A 20,686-nucleotide genomic window follows, 5' to 3' on the forward strand; every position below is an offset into this window, starting at 1 on the left:
TATGAATTTAGAATCTTGCTCAGTAATGGATTTTATCCTCTTCCACTTTGGCATTCAATTAAACCACGGTTTAAGAAGAATGGCTGCACTGTGATAATCATATATTACTTCATAAAAATGTTTTTTATGTGTGCGGTTGAGCCTGTGCCCGTGTGTTTGTCTCTTTCTTCACCCAAAAGGTCAAATTTTACCAGCAGATAGATACTAAAGATCGATCAGTTAATATAATATAATTTGGAATGATTGGATTTCAATAGAATAAAGAAAAGAAATCTCATGTAAAAGAGAGTAATTAGAAAGATGGATACATCTGAACAAGAAAACAATGTCTCATGAAAATTTATCGGAAAGAGGGATTTCACAACTACTAACAGCAGGATAATTTAACGGCCCATCACTTCTATTTTTATATTCCCAGCAACAACTTGATGGACTGATCATAATAAGCTTAATCATGTACTTGTCTTCCTTGTGAACAATAATGTAGACCCAAGTTGCACCTGTTACATACATACATTATAAGTATTTTCCATACTAGACGTGGTGTGGTGGCCCTAAATAAGTCTTAACATAACAGATCTCTGGAATTTAAGTCAACAAAGCTTATTGGCTCAAATTCAGTCGGACAACATGTTCTCTAAAAGTATTTTCTTTTTCTAGTTTAGAGTTGAGCTTTACATATCATCAAATTCATTGAAGAACTGCCTTTGAATTTATCCAATGATCCTTGCAGGAAGTATTTGCTTCTATTGTAACTTCTCTCTCTGCCAATACACAATAGCCCATAGGAGATGAAAATTGGAGCTTTTGATCACCATGTATGGCCAATTATTTGCAGCACCTTGTTGCTCATGGTTTTTCTAGCAAAGTTCCTGCGGAAAAAAGTTAAGAAGAATGTGAAGAATAGGAAGTTTCAGTTACCTCCAGGAAGAAGAGGCTGGCCAATAATTGGTGATAGCATCAAATGGTACAATGCAGTTGCAAGTTCTCATCCCCCTCAGTTTGTTGAAGAGCAGGTTCAAAGGTACATAGGCCCACTCCATGCTACTGCTACAATTTTTAGTTTATGTGCATTATGTTGTTACCTCTAATAGTGTATAATTTTGAGTTGCAATACCTTGTAAATTGATTTGTCCATGCTCTCAGTTTCTTCATACACATGGTTGAACTTCTGCCAATGAGTCAAGTTCTCTTGCTACAAAAGAATTGCTCCACCTGATGAGTCCAAATATGTGATCACGATCTGGCTAAATTAGTTATTGTACCCTGTAATATTTCTACCATCTCTAGATTTTAATCCAGAGTCCTAAATACTGAACAGGTATGGAAAAATATTCTCATGTTATCTATTTGGAAAAAGGGCAGTGGTATCAGCAGATCCGAAATTTAACCGGTTTGTGATGCAAAATGAAGGCAAACTATTCCAGTCAAGTTATCCAAAATCTTTCCGAGATTTGGTAGGGAAGAATGGGGTAATCACTGCACAAGGAGAGCAACAGAAGAAGCTGCACTCAATAGCATCTAACATGATGCGCTTGGAGAAACTCAAGTTCCATTTCTTGCAGGACATACAGAGAGTCATAAATCAAACCTTCAACAACTTGCATGATAATCAAGTCATTTGTCTCCAGGATATTTGCAGGAAGGTAATTACTTCACTTCCACACTCAGGCTTCTGGAGATTGCATTCTTCCTAACTAAAACAAGCTTCACAAAACTAGTTGGACTGCTTGCTTATCTTAGATATGGTTCATGTCCTGGTCAACTCTGTTGAGCTCTCATGTTTAATAAGCCATATATGCATGGATCAGGTAGCCATTAATTTGATGGTCAATCAACTTCTTGGAGTATCCAATGATTCAGAAGTCAATGAGATGGCTCAGTTGTTCTCTGATTTTGTGGATGGCTGTCTTTCAATTCCAATCAATCTTCCAGGCTTTGCTTACCATATTGCTATGAAGGTGACTCTTCCAATAGACAGATAAAACCATTGCCTTAAAATTACAGCTCTTCATATTAACATTCTGAAATCCTTTATTCTTCAAAGAACACTATTTCACTATCTGAATATTTTCTGGCCATAAAACATTTCATCATGCTAGTAACCAGCTTACTCATGAACACACTTCGTCAACCACCACAAGGTGCAGTTCAAGTCATGCTTGCCACTCGAAGTGTCAAAAACTTACAACCCTAAAGGCACTACTGCTTTTTCCTCAAATTTTCATCTTAGTTCAAATGTTATTGTTTGCTATACCAAAAGATTTCACATGTAATATGAATTTGAAAGTGCAATCAGCATCATCATATCAAATGCCACCCAGCTAAATAGACGGATATTAACAAAGATGTAATTTTCGAATGTCAGTGTTCTGTTTTGAGAAAGATAGCTCAAAAGCTCTTGTATTTGATGCCTCTTTTAATCTCAAACAGGCAAGGGAAAGTATAATAAGCAAAATTAACAAGACAATAGAGACTCATAGGCAGCAACCTTCTTCAGGAGTTGGTAATGGTGTGCTCCAGAGAATACTAGAGGAAGAAAGCTTACCTGATGATGCAGTTGCTGACTTCATAATCAATCTTTTATTTGCGGGAAATGAGACAACAGCCAAAACCATGCTATTTGCTGTTTATTTTCTTAGTCAATGTCCCATGGCCATGAGACAACTCCTGGTAATTTACATAAGACATTCTTAAAGTTGCTAAATTATTTGCTATATCATTTATTTAGCATGGTCACCACTTGATCAACTTCAATAAATGTTCCTCTTAAGAATAGGTTGAACAAGAACGGCTGAAGACTGCAAGAAACAACTTTGGTGGAGAAATGATGCTTACATGGCAAGATTATAAAGCAATGCCCTTTACTCAATGTGTAGGTCTTCTGCAATCTTTCCCCAGTTCCGCTCAATTTCTTATACAGTGAAGTTTCATATTCTCATTTCCAAGGCAGTGTAACATCCAAGTTTGTCTAATCAGTGCCAACAAGTCATTAACTCTAGTTTCTAAAACCCCTCTAGGACTCCAAACTTGAGTTGAAGTAGATTTTGACTAAGTTACATACATTCAAAGGACTAGTTTTTGTGATGTTAAGATTACCAACTACCTGAATATTTGCAATTATGATGCTCCAGCACAAAGATGTTACTAAGCCAGAAACCTTTTTCATTAGAATGCATCAAGTGAAACAAATTCTCATTCTTAGTTTTGTTGTGTTTTGATTTATGTGAAATGGTCCTGTCCAATCATGCTACTTTTACTAGTCCCCCAGCCGTTGGGTGGGTCAAAACTTGAACTAAAATGCAATGGGATTACAAAAATATAGAAAGAATTTGAACTCGAAACATCCCATAATTCCAACATCAACTTCCATCATGAGGAAGACAAATATTTAATCTACTTGGAACCTAATACATCCCAAGGTTGTTTGGATTTTCTTTTCTTATACTATTCCTTGCTTAAGTTTATTGCTACCAAAAAGCTAGTGGTTCTTGGATTTTTTTTTTTTTGCTCACTTTAATTGATCAGGAAATAGTCTAATATAATAACATGAGTTAAAATTCAGATCCAGAAGTTCACTAAAAAATTGGAATAAACCATTCTCTGCTACAGGTAATAGACGAAACTCTTCGGTTGGGAGGAATTGCAATTTGGTTGATGAGAGAAGCCAAAGAAGATATTCGTTACCAAGGTATGTCAACATTTCCACGTACTAGGTGGTGAAAATATACATATCTTCATGAGGAATCAAAGTTAACCAAAGTCATTCATATAACAGAAAACTTCCAACAAAGAATAATATATAGATTAGCAAAAGGAAACTACTGTTTCTGTTTTCCACCTATTACTTTGTGTAGTGATTTTATTAGATGTTGATTTCCCATCAGAATGTTGTCATTGTTTTTCTCTGTTACAAGAGTCTTGTTTCTTTTCTCTAGCGACAGAATCATTACATTTTGAAGTGCCATAAATGATATGGGGCCCTATTTAATCACTCTGTTCTAGCCTTGCAAGACAAAATCATACATCAGAGAAAACTAGTGACAGTTAAATTTCAATTCTGAAGTAAATAAAGCTAAAATTATATTCTTACATTACTTTTGCAGATTATGATATTCCCAAAAGATGCTTTGTCGTTCCATTTCTCTCTGCAGTCCATTTAAATGAAACAGTTTATGAAGAAGCTCTTAATTTCAAACCTTGGAGATGGATGATTCCAGAAAATCAGGCAAGTCTAAAATGAACTTCTTACTAAAATGTATTTCCATGGGAGAACACATTATTCAGTCTTTTCCTTTCTGTCTGTAATTCCAATCTAAAGACTATTATTTGAATTCTAAAGTGCAACAATCTTTCTCTGATAAAGGAAAAGAGGAATTGGAGAAACAGTGCACTTTTTGCTCCCTTCGGTGGAGGCGCTCGCTTTTGTCCTGGCGCTGAATTGGCTCGCCTTCAAATAGCACTCTTTCTTCATTACTTCATCACTACATTTAGGTTGTTTCCCTTCCTTACTTATAGTTTCTATGCATTCATAGCTTCAAGAGAACCATCAAAACTTCAACATATCCAAAGAAGTCATTTTTCATTCTTTACTAATTAAGACCAGCAATGAGAGAGCAACTTTAGCAATTCATTCTCCTAAAAGCTAGTCTATTGCTTGTAGGTGGAATCAACTCAAGGAGGATAGAATGTCTTTCTTCCCATCAGCTCGGTTGGTAAATGGATTTCAAATTCAGTTGAGGAGAATACCGGATGATGACAGAAAATGAATAAAAGGCCTTTTTTAAGCCTTTTTTAAGCAACAATTTACGTTTCTACATGTTTTATATTGCTTTGTTGTTTATATTGTCTGTAAATGGTCTTGTATCCTGACTTCTCTGCACCATGATGAAGTGTGGACCATGGAGGGAATTCCAATTCAAAGAGTAATAATAATATTGTGAGTACAAAAAGGACATCAAATTGGCCTACTGTGCTATCATAAATCTTATGCAATAAGATTAAGCACATTCCATAACTATCAGTAGTCTGGGTTCCTCCTAGGGAGAGCAGAAATGATAAACCACTAAAAGAAAACAAGAAGAGCTTGATAAAATAAGATGGAGAGTCAAAAAATCATTAAAGTAAACAAAAAGTAAATAGAGAAACAAGGACACATATCAAGGCATATAAACAAGCACACGGCAGAAGGAAGTAATCTGCACATAAAAGAGGAAGTTGATAGAACTGCCCTGATATGCAAACACTGGACTGTCTGTTTTTAAGATTCTGGAAACAAACTAAGCAGTGGAAATATCATCCCATTGGTGTCTTCTGGTGACAATGTAAAAGATCAGAACTGTTTCCCAACTTCTTCTAAAATCAAAATATTTGGAAGGATGACAAGGTCATTAATTTACTGGGAAGTATTTGGTGCAACGACAAATTCATATGAACTGAAATGAAAAATAAAGAAGTTATAAAGGGAAGCATTGTTTGGTTTTAGGAACTACTGAGAAAATGCAAGTTGCCTGAAAAAAAAAGTTTTCTGGTTCACCTTAATGGTAGTTTTATTGCATTGGTTGGCAGTAGAAAGAAACACACAGAATTAATCTGTAATTTGGATGAAGCACGAGAATGATTGTTGAAACGCTTGGTTGACCATGCCACACGTCCAGATCCAGAAAATATGTTGACAAAATCAGGACCAATGCTGACTTTTTTCAGGGCCCAACAATCTCAGACAAAATTAGTTTTATTTTTAACTTAATTTTAATGCTTTGCATCCGCGGAAAGATCATTTCTTATTCTTAGATTTCTACATCGAAGATTCAGCTTTCGTTTGTGCGACCAATAGAACCTGAACCATCATGACAATGAAAGGCTTACCAAATAAGGCACTTTCTAAGCGAGCAAATACAGCAAACAACTTATGCAATTCATCAAATTATAATTTGGCTTTGAACTTCAACTACATCTTCCTGAAAATTATCATGAAATCTGAAATTATTGAAATCAATCTTATACAAGAGCCATTACCATTTTCGATACATAAAACTCTGAATCATACACACACAGTAACCTACCTTCTGCATTGCTAGAAAGCAATAAAACTTCCTGCTATAGCTCAATTTCCCTATCACAAATCTCCATAATGCACAAATTCACAGCGATAAGGTCAAATAAAATTCCTAAATAAAATAACAAGACAATAATATCCATTCTTTGTTACTAAGAAGAATTTCATTGCAAGAGAGAATCTGACCTGGGATTGACCCAAAACAAGCATTAGAGAAGTCTTTATTCAATATCTTTCCCAAATGGATGATCAATTTCGCTGCTGAAGAAGACTTATGAGTTATGACCCTGTTAGCTAGGAGTTCCATGCATGAAGAAACCCTCCGTGGACCAAATTTGGGTTCATGGTTAATAACTCCAGCACAGGCCTCACCACCTATGTCGATAGAAATTCCCTTGGTGGCCGGATTTCACAGGTTTCAGATGGGGCTGCGGTTTCCTATGCTAGCTTGGGGTCGTAAAGGTTGGCGGGAAGCCGTTGGCCATGGCTGTTGCAATTTGAGATGAACAGCTGGAATAATGCAGAAGAGGTGAAAAAAGGGAGTAAAAAGGAATTTTTTTTTTAAAAAAAAGGTGAGTGAAGCCAAATTTGAAATTGAGTTCCTTAAGTTTCTTTTTTGGTTTAAAACATACTCTATTTTGGCTTGTCCATTAGCGCAGAATACTTATCATTTGAATAATTATGAACTTATGATTACATGAGTGGTAAATGAACCGAGCTGCTTTTGAGGAACTTGGTCAAAATTTAAGATTGATTTTGAGCATTTATCTATTTATTTATTCTACTTGAAAAAGTTGATCGAGTTTTTCGAGCTTGATATGTATATATTAGCCCAAACGAGCTACTCAAACCATAGTGGATGGGCATATACTTTTTATAATTATTAAATTATATATATAGTTTTTATAATTATTAAAGAGTTTATTTTATATATACTAACAGTGTATGTACTGGTACGATTAGATGCAAAATTTGAATTTCAAATTTAGATTTAGATTATGTACCATGCATCTAATGGTAAAATATATACATTATCAGTGTGTAGAAGATTAATTCATTATTAAATTATCTAAAAACTTATATTTTTAGAATGAATTACATATCATACCACTTGACCTCGAGCACTTTGAGTTTGAACTCAATTCCGATCTCAATTTGTTTCTTGAGCATCCTATTTTTTACACAAGTCGAGCTCAAACTTCAAAATTGAAAGTTTGTCAAACCCGAGCTTAGATGTTAGATAATACACTTCAAGCTTGAGCTCAAATACCCTAGTATTCAAGTTCAATTTGTCTCGCTAACACTCCTACTTTTGAAAAGCACGAATAATTTAAGGGAAAAAACAATAATATTCTAACTAAATTATTTATAAAATTTTTCTTGTGACACTTAAATTGTGAGGACCCGAATTCTTATTTTACTTACTTTTATTTTATTTTACTCACTTATTTAATTATTTATTTATTCGTTTACTCCAATTAATTTATTTCATTTGCATGGATCAATATCTCATTTTATATTTTAAAACATTTCGCTAGTAAAATTAATTTTTCTGCGACTCGTTTAGTAAGAAATAGCGATTACACGTTTTTTGAGGTAAAATTCGGTCCGAGAGTGCAATAATCTTGGAGAATTAAGGATGATCAATAGTAGACTAAGAAAATTTAATTGAGAGATTAGAGGTGAGTGAGTTAATTAAGCTCAATTAGGAGCACTAATGGTCTCCTATTCATTTATTGACTTTTGGATACCAAAGCACCTTTATGTCATTCATTTCCTTTCATTCCATCACATCACACAAAAGCCTCCAAACCCCTTTCTTCCTCTCCTTCTTGGGCGACTCTTCCTCCACCATTTCTCATCAAAATTCCAGCTAGCTTTCTTCCATTTTTGCTCCAAGAAGACATTCCAAACTTGCTTCTTTTCTTGGTTCATCACACAAGCTTGAAGGATGACTTGAAGGAGGAAGAAACTTTGGTGGTTTAAGAGCTTATACACTAGTGGTTAGTCTTCATTCTTGGAAGCAAGGTAATCCTCCAAAGCTCTTATCTTTTCCTCTCAACTTATAGTAGTTAGATAGTTATATCTAGTTAATCTTTGGGTTGTTGATGGGTTCACAAGAATCTTGACACTAGGTAGAGGACTTGAGGTGGCTTCATAGGTAGAGGCCTTGAGGATTATTGTGTGTTTGGTGCTTGTTTTGATGAATTATGGCTTAGTTTTGATTGGGAAGTTGAAATGAAAACTAGAGAAAAGAAAGAGGCTTGCTGTCCGAATTTTGGCTGGTTGAATTCCTTATGTTAATTTTGAATTTTGCTGTTATTTTGGTGCTATAATATTTGTTATATGTTGGTGTTTATGTGTGTTAAATATCTCCCAAAAAACTTTACAATTGGTTGAGTTAAAGTAGGGGAAAGTGAGGTTGCAAATCTGAAAAATTTTCTGATCAGGAGACCAAACCAGTGTTCACGTTTTGACCCATAACTTTTCATTTGGGAGTTGAAATCAAGTGCCTTTTGTGGCATTTGAAATTACACTCCGATCGCTTTCCAACGGTATAAAGTACACTCCCTAATTCATTTTCTATGAGCCGTAGTGAACCGGCAAAGATGACTGATTTTCCTCACTGCTTTCATCCGGGAAACAAGCATAGCTACAGTTTGTAGCTCATTTTCACCTATCTTGCAAAACGAATTTTAAGACAGTTCCTTCTAGTGATTTTTAGAATTTTAAATCTAGTTTTCAACGCCATAAACCACACTAAATTTTGAGTTGTGTAGCTTTAGTTTTGACCAGATTTTGAAACTCGGTCAAGTACGTCAGAACTGGAAATTCCGTGAAACAGGTTCCAAAAATCAGTTTTCTTAAAACTGTTGTATCTTGGTGTAGAAAGGTCCGGATTGAGTTCTGTTTGTTGAATTTGAAACTAGATTTGGATTTCTATTGGTGGTATAAATTTCAAGGGATGATTCTATTTCTATGAATTTTGCCAAATTTCCAAATTTACTGAAATTTCAAGCCTGTTTTGCTCTGTCTTGTCTGGAACAGTGACTTTGAGCTAAGATTTGAATGATTTTGGATTGGATTCTGGGAAAAGTATCTTCCAGAGAGTTTTAGTGCATTGAGTCTAGTTTCCAACGGTATAAAGTTTCCAATTTTTGGACTTACGAAACTCGAGATATGATTTTTCCAAGTAGTGTCGCACCAAGCTGGAAATTTTCTGGTTTCAAACAAAGTACTCTTTTAAGAACTTTCCACCTTCCTTTGCGATTGTGGGTCCGTTTTAAGTTTAATTTAATGGTTGGATACGAGGTCTCTTTGAACTTTAAACCTTCATCTTGAATCTCAGTTTCCAAAGGAATTAATCCTCTTTTGATGATTCTTCTTGGTTGCCTAACTTTCTTGGTTAATGGCACCTCTTTTCATACTTGAGAAATGGACTTCAACCCCTAGTCTTATGCCCTCGATTTCCATGAGTTTGAACTTTAAAAAGGGAGCATTTTGACTAGAGTAATTCTTGAAGAATTTCACTAGTTTTATACTCGACACTTGGAACCTTTAGCTTTGACATTTACTATGAAAATGAGTGGAGTTTTGGATGATTTTTGACTCCATTAGTTTGGAAAATGTGAACGTTCATTATATTCTAAAGTTTGGACATGAGATTAGAAGTTTTGAAAGATGAAAACCATCTATCTTTTTCTCGATTTTTGTGCCGAAAGTAAATATGGTACTTTCTTTTGGAATTGAAATTTACTTACCATGACTTGAGTCAAAAACGATCTTTGAGTTCTCTTTGAGCATTATTTCAATGATTTAGCTAGAAAAACTCCTTTAACTTGGCCCGAACTTGTGACCTTGAGAGTGGGTAGCGAGAAAATATTTTTCTTATTAACCTTGGTCGAGTACCTAGATAATCGTTGTTGTGCATGTCTCAGGTGGTCACAAGGACGCCGAAGAGCTCGTCTGACTTTTCACTTTGCTCTTGTTTTGCCCTTGACTTTTGGTGAGTGTCAAGTGCATGTTCAATGCTAATGATATGTGAACTTGCCAAGACGAGGGTGTACTTTATCGCCCTCGTGCTCTCTCTCTTGTGATCGAATGATACTTGTTAAATGAATGTATATGACTTGCACTTATACTTGAAATGTTTTAACTCGTGAGTACTGAGCGGCAAAATGTATCACACCCTATTCGGGTGGGAGGTACCGCTCATCCCGACTCAGTGCTATGAACGATTTTAAGTCGATTGGAGTGTTGTTTCATCGACCAATCATATTTGTGGGGATGCCCCAACCCATTGGCTAACCTTGTAACTCGAGCAGGCAAAGGCTTGGTCGAGAAGCTTGGTGAACCTTGGGAAATGATATAGCTTGATCTTTTGAGATCTCGCTAGACATACTCGAATAGTATCGCCACTACATGAATGTTTGGTTACAGATTCGAGTGGGTGTTATTGGATGGAGGTAGTAAGTGGAGAGCTACGGTCCTATTACTACTTAAGTTGACGGAGAGTCAACCCCAAATGGCTGAAATTGGTCGAGATGTGGATATAGCTCCTGAGAGCTCCTGTATCCTTCCATGTGTGTTATTTCCTACTTGTGCACATAAATGAAACTTCATGTTTAAAGTTGTTTTCAAGTATGTTATTTGATTGATTGGTACTACTTCCTTGCTTGTTTAAGTTTTCTTGGCCTCACTGAGCGTTCGCTTATCCCTTTAAGTTTGTTTTCCTTAACAGGTTTTGGAGGTGGATTGGAGGTTCTAGACTAGCGACTTATGGTGGAAGCTAGTGTACCTTTTGTATGAATTTGGTGACTCTTAAAGTGTAAATTTTGTTATTGTTGGTTGGTGGATTGTATCTATAATTGCTAGCCTTAGAAGTTGTGGCTTGTATATTCGAAGTACTTCTTAATTAAGTCGATGGTTGTTTTGTGGCTCTATATTAAGCTTGAACGAGTGCGTGAGTCCTGACGAGAGTTTGGCAAGCGTTCCGCGGATACCTTAGGGTTCGCTCTAGGGAGAGGTGGGGGCGTCACATAAATTACACCTAATTTATCATATGAATATAAACTCAAATTTATTCTTCCTATACTTAGATACTTGTTTCAAATTAGATTCACTTTAACTTTAAAAAATTTAACAATTGAATCTATTTTAGCGAGTGCTCGTGGCACTCATTAGCCAAACCCTTACTTATATTCATTTCAAAAAATTATTACATTCCAAATGTTCAATTACCTTGCCAAATACCATTCCTTGTTTTTTTACCATAGGACAGTCAATAGAAAAACAAGAAGGGAAGATTCTAACCTAAGATTTAATAGTATGTAAAAATGCGTTCTTTTGAGTTTATTATAATGTAATAATGTATTTATCACATACTGCAATGCATCCAAGAAGTTGTTAGGTATTTTTGAGATGGTAATTAAACTTTTATACTGATTATATGCCTAGAATTAAGAAACTTAGGTACTTGTTTTGAATTGACAACAAAATTATAGCAATCCATTTCTGCATGAATGAATATTCAATTGTTAGGAAAGTTAACAACTATTATTGATTAAGAATTAAAACCACAATACACAAAGTTACTCTATATGGATAAAAAAGTTTATTAAAAAGATATGGTTACAATTCACTTATCTAATTGACCCGTTCATTCTCTTCAAATAGACTTGCTACTTAGAGGTTAGTATGAAATATGTCTATACATATATTAAGCACTAAAACATAGAATAGAAAATGGTGAGCATTTGATAGTTAAACAAAGCATCTTGGGAAAAATTGATTAATGTCTCTAGTTTGAACATGAAACCTTATAATAGGGAAGAGGAAAAGAGGAGGATTTGAGAATCAAATTAGCAGCCTCAATATGACCTAATTAATATCCCAAACAAGCAGTCTTGGGAACTGTTAAATCTTAAGGTTGATTTGAGAAAAACATGGAGATAACGAATTATAGGCTAACAGTTGGATAACAATAATTTTATTTAGGCCAATTAACAAAATTATTTTATTTGAAATTGTGACGCCCCCACTTCTCCTTAAGGCGAACCAAAGGGTATCCGCGGAATGCCTGTCCAATTCTCGCCAGGACTCAAGACAATTCGATTCAATCTTAATACAATACTAGCCATCCCGACAAGATAAAGTAAGAAAGTGCAGAAACTTTCAAACTTAACAATATATACAATTAATACAAGCCTACTAAAGAGAAGTCCCTTCCATAACCGACTGTCCAAGTCTTACACCACTAGTTCAAAATACAGCGATTCTCCAATTCTTACATTGGATTTCCCAAAATACACATCAAATCCCAAAATATACAACAGCCAAAATATCTAGCCAATTGCATTCGAAACCCTAATACACAAGTACATCCAGAGGGTTTCTCCGAGATTCACTCCAAGTCATTTCCTGTTAAGGAAAACAAATTTACGGGGTGAGCGATTGCTCATGAGATTAAGAACACACATGTAATCACATTGTCCAAGTAATAATCCCAATTAACGAGTAAAACAATAATATTCAAGTAAATGACAATTCGAGCAAGAAGAGTAAACAGAAACAATTCAAGAATATAGGAGCTCTCAGGAGCTAATTTCCACTTGCACGATCACGAACCTCCACTAGTTGACACTCCATCAACCGGGTAGGTTTAGTCCGTAGAACTTCACTTATCATGTCCCCTTTCACCTTACATACCCCTGTATCGGGCCCGCCTGTCATTTGTTTGAGGCGATACTGTTCGAGTATGCCAAGCAAGACCTCTCACTAGGTCAAGCTTACATGTTCTCATGGTTTACCAAGGAACTCGACCAAACCCATGCCAGCTCGAATCCAAGGTTGGCCAGTGAGAGTTCGACGTCCCCCATGTACATTTGAGAGTCGAAAAGATTCACTCCACCGACTTATGCAGTCATAGCATACCATATCATTTCATTCAATCATTCAATATCATTCATTTCATTCAATATATTTCATTTCATTCATTTCAAATGAGAACGAGTGCGGTAAAGTACACACTCGATTCCATTTTCAAAATCTCCAATCATTTATAACAGTTAAACATGTATCAAGTACTCATACACTTGACACTCACCAAGTAAACAAAGAAGTAATGCCCTCTTGAGGATTTAAGCGTCCACCGTAGGATCCACTTGAAGGTCCTCTTGTGTGCCTGAGCAATTAATAATGAACTATCACTTATAAACCCCAATTGTCACGGAAGATTGCACACATGTACAATTTAGAAAATATCGCGAGAACGAGCCTAAATTTTCTTGTAAATCGAGGCTCAAAAGTGGGGTTCAACAATCATAAGAAAAATCTAATCTTTATCGTTAAAATCATTGGATGGAAACAAGTAAGTATGAAATCATGTAAATCAATTTCCAAATGATCAATCAAAGACGAACTGAAGCGTGACACGTCACAATCTGGCAAAAAATTATCGAATTTAGGGGCATTCTTTAAAAAATCATAACTCACTCTCTGAAAGTCCAAAATTGGAAAACTTGGTACCGTTAGAAACTACTTCCAAAGTACTAAAAGTTTCTAGAAGACACTATTCCATGATTCTAAATGAAAGATATTCAAAATTCAGCCCAAAGTTGCTGTTTTGAAATGCCAAGACAGATTTGGGTTGATTTTCGGTAAAGTTTGGGAATTCGGCAAAATTCACACAATGCGAACTAGTCTCTGAAATTCAGAACTTCAAATCAACAAGCAGAACAAGAATTAGAGTTTCGAGCACCAAGATATGGCGGCTCAAAGTTGCTGAATTTCCTCACTGAACAAAGATTTTTTCCAGGTTTAAAACTTGAGCTTTGGTACTTTAGTTGGGCATCGAAATGAACTTGGAATGGCACCAAAGTTAGCAGTATTATACTAACATCTAAGGGTTATTCCTATGTAAATTTTCATGCAAAACCTCGTACAGGAAGTCAGTTAACAAAACCATCGAAGTTCCACGAATTTCCAAGGCAAATCTGCCTTGTAATTTAGTTTTCCTTTTCTCAAACATTTGGCCAATGAAAATTCTTCGAACATGATTCATTTATGAAGACAAAGTCTAGAAAACATCCAAAATACGTTTGGTAGGTGATTAACACCAAGGATTTCGAATAACAAGTCCCAAATCAAGATTAGCTATAAATCAGTCCAGAATTAGGGTTTTCTTTCACGAAGATAGCTCTGAAATCTAGCCACATCTCACTCAATTCAACTCAGAATTGAGCATGGTCAGTGACGTTGAAAACTATGTTCTTAAGGCTACAATTTCTTAGAAGGAACCAATTTAAAATTCTATCCACAACTAGCTCATATTTGAGCATCAATTCACTGCTTAAAACAGAGCTTCCAGTATAGACGAGAAACAGAACAAGCAACTTTACGAGGTTGGTACGGATCACTCAGGTGGAATCAGGACATGCATTTTATACTGTTGGAAAATTGGGAATGTCTAGTTTCCAATGCCACAAGAGGTACTCGATTTCGACATCGGACCAAGGAGTTATAGCTGTTTGAAAATCACTGCCAGAGCAATATGGGACAAAATTCCAGTTTTGGTAGAATTTCAAAATCTCAACATTTGCCCAACCAAATCAAGTATTTTTTTGATGAAACTTTCTACACAAGCTATATTACACATTTAAATCAAAATCTAGTCATTTGAAGCACCAAAAAATGCACTAAGGGTCACGGCAATGCCAAGGGCAGAACGGGTAAAATTTTCCTCTTCACTTCCTTTGAACTTTCTTCAACAATACAACTCATTTCCACTAGATTAAACACTAATCCAACATAAACAACATCAAATCTCATCAAATCAGTCCATCAAGCCATAGTGGGATTTCATAGAGCCCACACACCAAATTTCCAACATAAATAAAGCTACCCACATAAATATATGAGCTTATAAGTGCAATATAATTTCCATAAGTCAAGATTTGAGAGGTTGATCATCACTTACTTTCTTAGATGATCAAAGCAGAAATTTCGGTCCTTTTAGCTCAAGAAAAACCGTGAGAGCAAGCCCATTTTCCTAGCTTGAGGTGATCTCCAAGTGGTTAGCAAAGTGTATGTGAATTTTGAGGTGATTTGGTGAAGATTTGAAGCAAGGATTGATGAAGGAAAATGAAGAACTTTGGTTGTTTTTTTTTCTTCTTGGATGGCCGGCTGTCTTAGAGCAAGAGAGAGAGAGAGGTTTTGGCTGCAAATGAAGCTTCCAAGAGAAGCTAAAATGTGTGGCTGTAAATCGGTTCAAAAGTCAACTCTCTCTCCCGCGCGTAAGCGCGCGTTTCGTGCTCGATTCCTCTCGAGTTTGTTTCACTTGTGCACTAAACCTCTAATGTATTTGTATTCCTACTATTATTATTCACTCTTAATGGTCTAAAAATAAGGGTCTAAAGACCCTCAATTAAATCGCGCATGTAAAAACGCGTACTTCCAATTTGTGCGCGGTAGAGTGAAATTTTCACAAAATTCTTATAACGATAGTATCACTAACTAATACTTGAGTACTTAAACATAAAAATACCTATTTTAAGACTAGTGTATAAGTCTTCAATTTTTCAAGTTTATTGTACCCTTAAATCGAATATTGCTTCCAAACGCGAATTCACTAGTCTCACTAAACGAACTTTTCAAAAATAAATTTTTGTAACAAGTCATTTTAAAAATACATGTATGCCATAGTTTAATGTAATTGGGTCTAAAAAGGTTGGAATAAAATATTCGGAGCAAACAGCTAATTAAATATTTAAATAAGCCAGTAATAGAAGTTTAAAATAAGTAAATTCGCGGGTCCTCACATGAGTCTAGTATTACTTCCTCAAATCTCTAATAAATTTGTATCAGCGCGTCTTTCGGAAAAATAACGACGCGCGAGCGGTATGCACTTAATTAGAACTCATTCACCTTTAATTCGTCAATTAACTTTTCTTAAGCTACTTTTGATCATTCTTAATTTCCCCACGATAATTACACTCTCGAATAGAATATCACCTCGAAACACATGTACTCATTATTTCTCACTTAAACGAACTTCCGAAAATTAAATTTGCTAACGGGACGTTTTAAAAACATAAGGAAGACATTGTTCCATATGAATGGATTTAGAATGATTGAAATAAATTATTTGGAGAAAACAGGTGAATAAATATTTAAATAAACCAATAATATTCGATAAAAATAAGAAATTTTTCGGGTCCTCACATCCTCCCCTCCTTAAAAAGAATTTCGCTGTCGAAATTCACTTACAGATTAGTCTCTTCATGGTTAAGCCTATCAGATCAATCACTAACTTACGTTTTCCAACTTATACTTCACAATTTATATTCATTCAACTAGTAATCAAAACTTGATTTTCCCCAATAGGCATTTTAACTTCCGAGTCATAGGGCAACTTAATCGGTCTCATGTCTACTTCATATAGGTAATGTCTTCACTTCTTTAATGCAAATATTGTAGCCACTAACTCCCAATCATGAGTTGGCTATTTTCTCTCGTGATATTTTAACTTCCTAGAGGCATATACAATCACCTTATCATGTATTATTAATATACATTCTAAACCATCCTTTGAAGCATCTGTATAAATCACAAAGTTACCTCCTCCGCTTGGTAAGGCTAACACAGGTGCATCGGTTAAACATTTTTCACTTTCAAAATTCTTCCTCACATTTAGAATCCCAAATAACTTGCCAAGTCTTGCATTCTTAGAAAAATCCTTGATTAAACCAATGGTAATATTCGGCTATCTCTAAGAACTCCAAATTTCGGTAGGACTTTCTAGTCGTTTCCTCTTAAACAGCTTCCACTTTAGCTGAGTCAGTAACAATTCCTTCCTTAGATATTGTATAATCTAGAAAGGCTATTTCTCCCAGTCGAACTCACAGTTATTGAACTTAACGAAAGCTGGCGCCCTCTCGAAGTTTGTAAAACTATTATCAGGTGTTTTTCATGCTCTTCTCAAACATTAGAGTATACCGATATATCATCAATAAATGTCACCACAGATTAATCCAAATATGGTTTAAACTCCAATGCATTAGGTCCATAAATGCTACTAGTGCATTAGTCAACTCGAAGGGCGTACTGAAAATTCAAAGTGTCCATGTCTTAAATTGAAAGCAGTCTTAACCACATCAGTTTCTAGGATCCTCATCTGATAATAGCTCTACTTTAAATCCAACTTGGATAGTATCACGGTTCCTTACAGTTGATCGAATTCTTATCCATGTAAAACAAAAGGTAGTTGTTCTTAATGGTCACATTGTTCCAGTCTCAATAGTCTACGTATAGCCTCAAACTCCCATCCCAATTATTAGATCCGGTCCCTTAATCGTTAGATTCATTAAATTTATTAAATGTTTCCTTTCACTAACCCAAATCTCAAAATTTTAATATATCAAATTGGCAATCAAATATTGGATCCCAACTTCAACCCTAAGTTCTCGATTTTTGGTCCTGATCCCTGGTCACCTCCAAGGCCTCAGGGTTGTTTATTTTCTCAAGTATGATCTCGATCATGTCTACTATTGTTCATGTTTCATTATAAATCTAAAAGTGTGGGGCAAGGTTTAAATATACATGTAAGTCATAAAATCAATTTTCATATATCATAAAGATCATAATAATTACATCCAGTTGGAAGAGATTTATCAAATCATTTCAAAAGGAAAAGGGAAAACAACAAGATTATAGCAAAACGTGCCAAGTTGCTAAGATACAAAATAACAAAAGACTTTCCCTTATGCAAAAGACTGAGTCTCCAGAAGTGCCAGTCTAGTCTAGGATAAAACTATAACCTCTATCCCTCGAGTGAAGTCAAACCATCTCGACTTGTGAAACCTCCACTACTTAGATCCTCTTCACAGCCATTAATATTAATTACTCTCATCTGGCATTCGATTGCTTTGAAGCGAACCTAATTGGCTGCTGAGTATTTCTTCCTTTTGTTAGGGGCACTGGGGCAACTTGAAATCTGATGTTCGGTGCTACCACAATACAAGCACTTTCTCGATTTCTTCCAACATTCATTCTCCGTGTGGTTGGGCATACCACAGTATCCACAAGTCGCACGAGAAGTCATGGCCTGACCAGTTTGAGAAGTTTCTTTGTATTTCGTTTCCAGTTCTACGTTCTTATATAGCAACTCAATTTTCTCAGCATATTCTTGTTTCCACCGTCCCTCCCAGTAGTCAGCCAATTTCTTTTGAAACTCTACCTCCTTTCGAAGAAGGTCCACTTCCTTACGCATCTCTCTCAAATTTGTCATCTTACCGGTTGGTTCAAGTCAAATGTTAGCCTGCCAGGTAAATCAAAGGATCAAATAAGTAGCTATTCATAATGGAAGCTCGAGCCATAATACTCTTTCATTTTTATTCTTATAGGTTACCTCGGAATACAAATCTTAACTATTCTCTGCTTAATACGGGCGAGCTCTTAAGTCTCCACTAAATTACTATCAGTAATTACAAACGCAACAAGGTAAGGGGACCTTATTCCTTGATATAAAAATTTCATGTCTTAGTTCACTCTTCAATACTTATCTATAAGGTCATTCGAGAAGAAATCATAATCTCTTGTTTTCTCTAGTGCCTTATTGTATCCTCTCAAATCAATCTCACTATTTCGAGGTTAGATTTTCCGTGAGCTTAGATGGACGAACTTCAAGAATTGCTCAATTCCTCACACCTTTTTTGGTTCTTAGGTTGGTTGATTGGTTTAGAGCTTTGGTGCTCAACCAACCGTGCTAGCACATCAATCGTATGATCAATAGCAGTAGCTACGCGATTGTTTTCCTTCATTTCTACGATTTCGGTTCGGTCCAGTAAGTCGCTCCCTAATCATCCCCTTGAACTTGGGGTTGTTTAACCCCTCGCCCTCAGTCCTTTTTCATTTCTTCGGCTGCTCATGAATTTAACATTCACAAAGGCATAACATAAAATGAGTGTGTATAAACGAAGCTTGAAAAGCGACACTTTGATCATGCAAAATGAAAATAAAAGGAAAGACACCGGAATAGTCGCAGATGTGTACAACCCAATCATAGATTTGAAATCATAAAGCAATAAAGTCAAGCATCTCATGAGTAACGTTTAATTGCTTCAAAGGGGTAGGAAACATAGTGAAACAAAATACAAAATGCAATGGCCTTTAAGCGAGCACCACCCCGTCTATCTTTGGCAAAACTATTAAAGTAGTTTAAATCACTAACTTAGTGATTTGGCGGAGCCAAAAGTCTCTACTACCTCCGTAGGATCAATTTCATTTCCAGCACTAGGAATTTTAATCTCATGTCCCTTATCGTGTATCTTGTCATTCTCCACTTGTTCAACCAAGGTAACATACCCAACCATCGACTTATCCGTCCGGTCTCTAATTCCGTATACTACCCTTGCAAGTCGGTTCTCAGCTTTTTGAAGCTGCTCATTAGGAGCCTTTGTCTCTTCCTTGCTCCTTAAGTACCTCAGTCTCCACTTCAGAAATTCTAATAGTCTGGACATCGACAATTACCCTCGGTCCTCGATTATCCTCTTGAACTACCCTAGTTTCCTCGGATAGCCACTTCCGATGATCGGCCACTATTAACACTCCATTATTTGGGTACGAGTAAGTCCTTTGGAAATCACATAAAGTTCTAGTTCGGCGAGTTGGGTTATACCTCCAACGAGCTCCCCTAGGTCCTTCACGGCCATGGTCACCGTAATGCGTCCCCGAGACGGTTCAATGCCACCGTTACCTTCCGTAACTTACAATTAAAATTAAAAGCTTAAATGGGATCAAATATACTAAATAAACTGGATTTGATCATCTCATACTATCCCACATGTTTCTTACAAGATCGAGAACCCCAATCATCCATTAATTCAAACCTAGGTTCTAATTTTCATTCCCACAAGCGGTCACTTAACTTTCCAACCAGTTCCACAGTTCGAGATCCTAAACTTTTAAGCCTAGGATACACTACAAAGATCTGAAACCTAAACTCTGATACCAACTGTGACGCCCCCACTTCTCCCTAAGGCGAACCAAAGGATATCCGCGGAACGCTTGCCCAATTCTCGCCAGGATTCAAGACAATTCGATTTAATTTTAGGGTTAATTTCACTTTGTCCCCCCAAACTTTGGACGATTATCCACTTTAGTCCCTAAACTTCAAAATGGGACACTTAAGTCCCTAAACTTATAAATACCTCTCACTTAAATCCCTAAACTTATAAAATAGGATACTTAAATCCCTAAACCCTCAAAAAATGGGACACTTCGACCACCAACGGCAGTCAGGATTTGTTAACAATTTTCCTTAAGTGGGAGGTATTTATAAGTTTAGGGACTTAAGTGTCCCATTTTGAAATTTAGGGACTAAAGTGGGCAATCGTCCAAAGTTTGGGGGGACAAAGTGGTATTAACCCTTAATTTTAATACAATACTAGCCATCCCGACAAGATAAAGTAAGAAAGTGCGGAAATTTTCAAGCTTAACAATATATACAATTAATACAAGCCTACTAAAGAGAAGTCGCTTCCATAACCGACTGTCCAAGTCTTACACCACCAGTTCAAAATACAGCGATTATCCAATTCTTACATCGGATTTCCCAAAATACACATCAAA

The 20,686-nt window shown here is 36.0% G+C and overlaps 1 protein-coding gene and 1 long non-coding RNA gene across 2 annotated transcripts; one reads left to right on the plus strand and one right to left on the minus strand.

Moving 5' to 3' along the window:
- Positions 1–379: 379 nt before the first annotated feature.
- On the minus strand, positions 380–1,336 carry LOC140006080 (uncharacterized). The gene is made up of 2 exons (XR_011813677.1): positions 1,118–1,336; positions 380–872 (listed from the first exon to the last, which is right to left on the minus strand). It is a non-coding gene; the product is annotated as an uncharacterized lncRNA (long non-coding RNA).
- Positions 707–4,243, plus strand: LOC113741827 (abietadienol/abietadienal oxidase). The gene is made up of 7 exons (XM_027269469.2): positions 707–1,024; positions 1,322–1,646; positions 1,812–1,961; positions 2,434–2,673; positions 2,780–2,875; positions 3,613–3,691; positions 4,107–4,243. The coding sequence occupies exons 1-7, from the start codon at positions 792–794 to the stop codon at positions 4,241–4,243; spliced, it is 1,260 nt and encodes a 419-aa protein (XP_027125270.2). The 5' UTR covers positions 707–791.
- Positions 4,244–20,686: the final 16,443 nt, after the last annotated feature.

The sequence above is a fragment of the Coffea arabica genome, chromosome 4e (genome assembly GCF_036785885.1).
Source record: "Coffea arabica cultivar ET-39 chromosome 4e, Coffea Arabica ET-39 HiFi, whole genome shotgun sequence".
Taxonomy (NCBI): domain Eukaryota; kingdom Viridiplantae; phylum Streptophyta; class Magnoliopsida; order Gentianales; family Rubiaceae; genus Coffea; species Coffea arabica.